This window comes from Zingiber officinale, chromosome 8A (assembly GCF_018446385.1).
Source record: "Zingiber officinale cultivar Zhangliang chromosome 8A, Zo_v1.1, whole genome shotgun sequence".
Taxonomy (NCBI): domain Eukaryota; kingdom Viridiplantae; phylum Streptophyta; class Magnoliopsida; order Zingiberales; family Zingiberaceae; genus Zingiber; species Zingiber officinale.
This window is the reverse complement of record NC_056000.1, coordinates 7,825,737-7,832,445: the sequence shown is the minus strand read 5'-3', so window position 1 is coordinate 7,832,445 and position 6,709 is coordinate 7,825,737. Positions and strand designations below refer to the sequence as shown.

General features: G+C 36.8%; 1 protein-coding gene across 1 annotated transcript; it reads right to left on the bottom strand.

Moving 5' to 3' along the window:
• On the bottom strand, positions 1 to 4,659 carry LOC122012213 (type IV inositol polyphosphate 5-phosphatase 7-like). Its single transcript, XM_042568676.1, has 13 exons — positions 3,825 to 4,659; positions 3,616 to 3,703; positions 3,273 to 3,338; positions 3,080 to 3,167; positions 2,876 to 2,980; positions 2,250 to 2,756; positions 2,020 to 2,161; positions 1,633 to 1,826; positions 1,416 to 1,524; positions 1,005 to 1,153; positions 687 to 929; positions 378 to 569; positions 1 to 289 (listed from the first exon to the last, which is right to left on the bottom strand). The coding sequence occupies exons 1-11, from the start codon at positions 3,852 to 3,854 to the stop codon at positions 713 to 715; spliced, it is 1,695 nt and encodes a 564-aa protein (XP_042424610.1). The 5' UTR covers positions 3,855 to 4,659; the 3' UTR covers positions 1 to 289; positions 378 to 569; positions 687 to 712.
• Between the last annotated feature and the right edge of the window lie 2,050 nt (positions 4,660 to 6,709).

Here is a 6,709-nt window from a genome sequence, read left to right as displayed (position 1 = left end):
TGACAAAAACTTCTTCAGTCAACTCCCCAAGTATGCTCTATGAACACAAGTGATACATTCCTTTATCCAAATGACAATGAGTGTCTCCACAATAGTCTTAATCCTATAAGGAAAAAAAAAAATTCCCAACACTCTTCCAGACATCAAAACTTGGACAATACTAACAAACAAGCTTGGCAGTTCCTGAGTGGCTGATGTCTTTTGCGAAAGGCACTTGTAGTGATATTTATTTGCTCATCTTTGGTCAGCTAAATCTGGTTATCCTGTGTCTGAAACATGTCTATGTTTCCTGGTCGTCCAACAAGCAAAATGAACTTAGTAAATACTGCTGACACTAGTTTTTTCAGATAAGATCAAACAAAAGATCAAATACTTACCTTTAAAGTAGTTTGTAAAATATGGTTGTTGGACGAGGTAATGTCAACTTTTCGAATATAAACAAAAGAAATCATTATGTAATTCTGAGTTTTGATCTGTTGAATTATAAAAAATAAGCACCTATTTTCTTTGCTTGATACTGGGTCCACATATTTGGAAGCTCATTGTTGGGGCCTGAGTGCAGAACAACCCTGCATTCGTTTAAGATAAATAACACTTAAAAGGTAAACTGATCATCAGTATCAGATGTTTCACTCTGATTTATGCATAGGAGAGAAGGTCAATAAATACAGGAAAAGGCCTAGGACCTTGGTTTAGAATTTGCGCAGACACTTCAATAATAATTCTCTGTGAAACCATGTGAGTATGGTAGTAGCTCTTCCACCTCTATTCGAGAGCTACAACCCATGCTCTTGATTCTGTTGCAATTTATTATTTCAACCTCTGCATTGAAAATACTGTATACTGGTCTATGATCCGAAAATCTAGACTCTCCGTGTAAATAAGCTAGCTGAGTAAGACCTTGGCCATACCACAAGATACGGTCACACCTAGATCAAAAAAAGAGAACAATATTATTTAGAGTTAGACCAATTTAAGAAAAAGTGCATTTTTTAGGACTCTACCAAGCAGGTGTTCGCCTCTTCTCTTTTCGATGCATGTCTGCACCAGCATATCTGTCGGAGTTGTTTGAATATTTGTAGGTGGGAGGAAAGAATATTCCTCCTTCCTTCCATCCTTCAAAAACTCGTCCACACCTTTGCTCTATCCGAAGCTATTCTTGAAGGGAAAAATAATTAGAGTTTGGGACTAGTATAGTAGTTTGAGAGAACATAAAGAAGAATAGAAGAATCTTGGCTTTTCCCTATGCCACAAGGGATTGCCTCTTTGGGGAGCATCTAGAAAAGCATTATGTTCTTAATGCCCCAAGAGATTTACATACTTTTGAAAAATCTATATGTCAAAAGCAACACGGAGAAACATTAGGCAGTTATCACAACATTTAAATGATACTTAGAAAAGGATGGACAAACCACCTGATCCTTTTCCAATAATGCTCTCCAGTTGTGCATCTCAACTAGTGCTTTGGCTAACTGATATGATAGAGCAATACGGTAGTTCAAGTCACCAAGCCACATGATGCGACTAACAAAAGAAAAGAAATGAGAGAATTATGATCATAGATTCATTCCTTTTGTTAATATCAGAGAAATATGAGCAAATAAGATAGCAAATTGTGAACATCAATCTTACTCATGATCAAGGATTGTTTCAGGAGACATTTCGTTGAATGCTTTGTGCACCCGAGGAAATTTTGTTTTCCTTAATATCTCAATCACGTCTGAGTTCCTCCGTAGTTCATCCCCTTCTTTCTCTCCCGAGGTTAGGTGAGTACAGATGAAGCAAAAGCTTGTTCGGTGCAATAACATGCTAATTGCGATTGAACCCTACAGGTAGAGGTGAACATTCTATTAGGACAAGCTGAGTAAGGATTACATAGATGTTAGAAAAGAGGGGAAAAAAATAGTTACAAATGTTTTTCAGATAAATGGAAGGTGTAGGACAAAGATTTCACTTCTAACACAGAATGTAGCATGTGTTTTCTAAAATATGAGACAAAATGTGAACTAAAGCAATTACCTTGTTTCCAAGATAGCCCATTAATCCCCTCCCGACGCAGGATACCTTCAAGTTCTTTATGTTGCTTCTAATTTCACTTTGCACCCAAATTGTCAGAAATATGCCTACCATCTGCTTACTTGCAACCAAGCAGTACCTAGAACTGATGCATAGTAGAATTAGAATTTACGAAAGACTCATGATGGTTACCCACTGAGAACAGAACCAAATGGACTTGTTGAAACAGATACCTAGAGAGAACTGAAAATCTATCCCTTTCTTCCATATGCCGTGGAACACCACAAGAATATGACATTGGCGAGCAAAAATCAGAGTAAGATGATATTTCTCCCCCAACTACCTCATCATAGGGTGAAGCTCCAAAGTTAAAATAGGGATCAAAGTTACTTGGTCTACTCTTGATGCTCACCCGATCACAAACACTGAATCTTCGATCCAGCCTTGGTTGCATTACCATGACATCATTGTCTATTCTTGAACTACAACTCATGGAATGAAATGACCGTCGATGGAAGAATGATGAGTTCATCTGCCTTATCGAAGACCCCTCAAAATCAGCATCCATCTCCACTAGTGGATTTGGAATGGGGGATGGTAAACCACAGCCATCGCCACAACCATCCGTGCTAGGAAGAGTGTTTAGTGTCCTCCTAATTAGTGCTAACCATTTCTTTGCTGGAATATTGTCTTCTGAACCAAGAACATTTCCAGCATTAAGAGGAACAATCTCTTGAAATCTGACAAGTAAAAAGTATTTAAGTTGATTAGATCTACATCTAATAATTTTCTACCTTTATATAATCATGCATATATATCAAAACAATAAATTTCAACTGAGCAAAGTGCAGAAATGGACCCTAAAACATATATATCTGCAGGAGGTGAAGTATGGATCCATTCCTCAAGATTCAAATTTTTTGTCGGGGACTTCCCACCAACATTCCATGTCGATACAAAAATCCTATAAACCATATTTATCAATCACTGGTCATATTGAAGTTCCATGAAAAAAATGTCAGAAGTCAGAAAGCAAAATCTGTGAGGAGCCAAAATAGGTTACTTGTAGTCCTTCACATCTGTAACATGAGCAGCATCAACATCAAATCTTCCTCGCCGAACATGATTTGTGTTCTTCTCATACAGCCTCTCTGAAAACCCAGAAAAGAACAATACTGAGAAAGGAATTTTTAAAGCAAGCAGATGTCGTAATTTTGTCCAAAGTTTTGAACAAGACAAGCCACAACACTTTATACCTGTCCTGCTTTTCTTCACTGTGCTTGTGTCCCTCTCCATGAAGTTGGTCCTCCATTCTCCATCACCTTGTGATGAGCATGCAGAATAACGAATAAAGAAAAAAAATCAATAACAACAAAAGAAGATGCGAATTGTGTGCTATTATTCCCATGAGTTTTTATGTATTTATGCACAGCTAAAGAAGATCAAAGGAAGCACTGCGCACCTAACAAGAAGACTATAATAGCAGTTGAACAAAAGTCTACTCACCAACAAGGCAAGTGATTATAAGTGAATACCATATATTCGACTTAAGCACTATAGTAGGCAGAAAAATGTTAGAACAGATACAATTAAGCCAACCTCTTCCAAATACATCATCATCAGCCTGGAAGTCCCCAGGGTTGTTTTTGATGTTGAACCATTTTCGAACTGTCTTGGACCATGATGACTTCTCCGAACAAGATTTTTTTTTTTTTCAAAAAAAAAAAAAAAAAGAAGAGACTAACTCAGAAATCTGGATAACCAAAATCAGGAAGAATGCTAAAGATCAAATATACGAGTAAAAAAACCTTGCTTTTCTTTGAGTTTCCATCTTTCATTGTTTCGGCAGTCCTTCATGCACCCGTCGCAGATGGCTTCCTTCCCTGCTGAATGTCGAAGAGCGGTAAAACCGATCTTTCCAGTTGGTATTGCTCAACGGAAGTTCAGGACTACGAAGTCGGAGAAAGGGGAAAGCTTAGATCATGCCAGTGGAGAAGAACAAGAGGCCGAAGAGAAACGCCGCGACAAAGCCTAATAAGTGAAATTGGGCAACCTCGTCTTCGCAGCACAAACTCGATCCAAAGCCGCTGGCTACCGTCCAAGCGCAATGGAGAGGTAGGGGAAAAAAAGATATTTTGGACACAGAAGAGCAGCGAAATGAGGAGGCAATGGAAGGAAGCGAGCACGCACACTCAAAAGACACTGCTCTCAGAGTCACAGAGTCACAGCGAAGCGTCCAACTTGGAAGAGACGCGAAGTAGCGCAAACCTTATAGCCCGTTTCTCTCTCTCCTCGGCCTCGCTTCTCCCGGACCTCCAGACCCCCACTTATCTCGAGGCTTTTTACTTCCCCCAATAAACAAACTGCCCAACCTCGCCGGTCCCAGTTTTCAGTCGCTCTGCTTTCTCATTTGCTGCCCACGGTCAGTCTTGTCTTCCCTGCTCATTGCATGGAACAGCAACAGAGAAAGCATACTTCTCTTTTTTAACGAATAACCATTAACACTGCTTCCTCCCAGGATCAAATGTATTTCTTACAAAAAATAATTCTACTTGCGATAATGTATGACTACTGAGCGTGTTATGGTAGAAAGATGAGGAAGAAGCAACAAGAACATCTTCGTTTCCATTAAAAAGAAACACTGAACAAGTATTTAGTTATTGACCGTGATGAGCAAGATGAAGGAGAGGATGATGATAGTGGCAAGTGAAGACGATATAGTGGCCAATCCGATGAGGAAACCGTACAAATGCAGATGGATTTGGTCAATGAACAAAAAAGAAAAACAAACTGTTGACTCGAGTTTCCTCGCCTTTCTTTTCACTGCCTTTCCTTCCTCTATTTTTCTCTTCGTCAAAGTGAACACAGTCAAAATAAAAATAAAAAATCACTTTCTCTTTCCCTTTTTTTTTTTTTGTTTTTAGAAAAAAAAATTATTTCATTTTCTAAGATCAATTTTACTGTACATCACGGATTCACGGCAACTATTTTGCGGATGTTAGATCTGAGATAAATCGTCCTCAGCGATAGTATCAATTAAGATCACGACTTTCTAAAAATTAAAGTATAAAGATATTAATATTGAAATTCCTAAACTGTAAAAATTTACAAGATCTGTTGAAGCGAGGCAATCTCTCGAAAATGAAATTATTATTCGTTTTCAATAAATATAATGAAATAAGAATGTCCATATCTATCATTCATATTCAAATATCTCAATAAATTAATTATAATAATGATTTAATTCTAATAGTGTTACTAAATAATTTTTTAATTATTTTTTAATAAGACAATACTCATATATAGACAAGTTGATCTTAGCATGAGCACCTAATACATTCTCTTTAGCTAATCTATTCATTTGTTCTTAGCTAATCTTGTCCAATATGTCCTAGTGTAACATGTCAAACTTCATCATTAATATCAGTATCAACTAGTAAGAGTAATATTTAAAAAATAACTATTAATACAATAATTAATATTCGGTTATATATCAAAAATTATGAAACTATTTGTTGCATAACCACATTCAATTAATACAGAGTTAATACGAAGTTTCGCACATTAATTGAAAACTTTATACAATAACTCAAATCAAGAAGACTAGTAATAGAAACCAGATTCGGCCAAATCTCAGGAGCATAAAGGACATCATGTAGAAACAAGGTGCGTCCACTACGTAGGTTGAGTTTGCAAGTGTCAACCCCTTTGACTTCAATCTTTGCATTGTTTCCCACATATATTCATTTATTGCCAATTGGTACTCGACAGTACTCCATCTATGTAACTCGATCACGAATTACATGATTCATTGCTCCTGAATTTATAATCCACAAAAGATAAGAATCAAGTAATAACACTAAACTAGCAACATAATGCTCATGAAAATAAGTTAAACATGGATTTACTTTTTTTTGGCTCAGTACAATCCCAATCAAAATGACCCTTCTTGCCACAGTTATAGCAAGTTAGTTTGTTTTTAGCTTCTTTCTATGCTTTTTTTCTGTTGGAATGTATACTAAAAGCCTAGCTTTTATATAAACATTTATTTAGAAATAAAAGAATCACATTGGTCAATATCTACATTTATTTATTAAGTGTAGTTGTTCAATTAATTTATATTGTAAATAACATGGTGTGTGGTGTCACACACAGAAGATCGTGTTATCAGTTCTTTATAAATTAAAAACAGTTGCTCACGACTAAGATGGAAAGGAACAAACCGTTGGAATAGTCGTAGTGTAATTAGGTGTTAGTTTATCTTGACTAATAAATTACACTAGTACACTCTAAGTGTATTGAGTAGGATCATTTTAGGTAAGTTATTTTTATACTGACTTAATAAAAGAACAAGACCTTAGTTATTATGGAAGTGTGTGCTCTTAATCCTAATATAATAACAAGTACATATATTTGTTGGGGCAATATCCCTCAGGTCAAGACTGACCTGGTTGACCAAGCTGAGTCTTGGTTTGAGTTTCAATGTTTGACAATACAAGGTTGATTGAAGAAGAGTCAAGTAGGTCAAGGGTGACCGGATACTTGACTGGGAAGTCCTAACTGGGATGTCAGGTAGAAGGAAAATCCTGGTGAGTGAAGCTAGGTGAAAGACCTAGTGAGTGAAGCTAGGCAGTGAGAAAATCCTGGTGAGTGAAGCTAGGTGAAAGACCTAGTGAGTGAAGCTAGGCAATGA

Bases quoted from the DNA above. Each gene is read 5' to 3' on its own strand.
- LOC122012213 (XM_042568676.1), bottom strand. From the start codon at position 3,854: ATGAAAGATGGAAACTCAAAGAAAAGCAAG. The intron at 3,339-3,615 runs GTTGGCTTAATT...GCTCATCACAAG, and splicing joins TGATGATGTATTTGGAAGAG to GTGATGGAGAATGGAGGACC. The intron at 2,981-3,079 runs GTAACCTATTTT...TATGGTTTATAG, and splicing joins ACAGATGTGAAGGACTACAA to GATTTTTGTATCGACATGGA.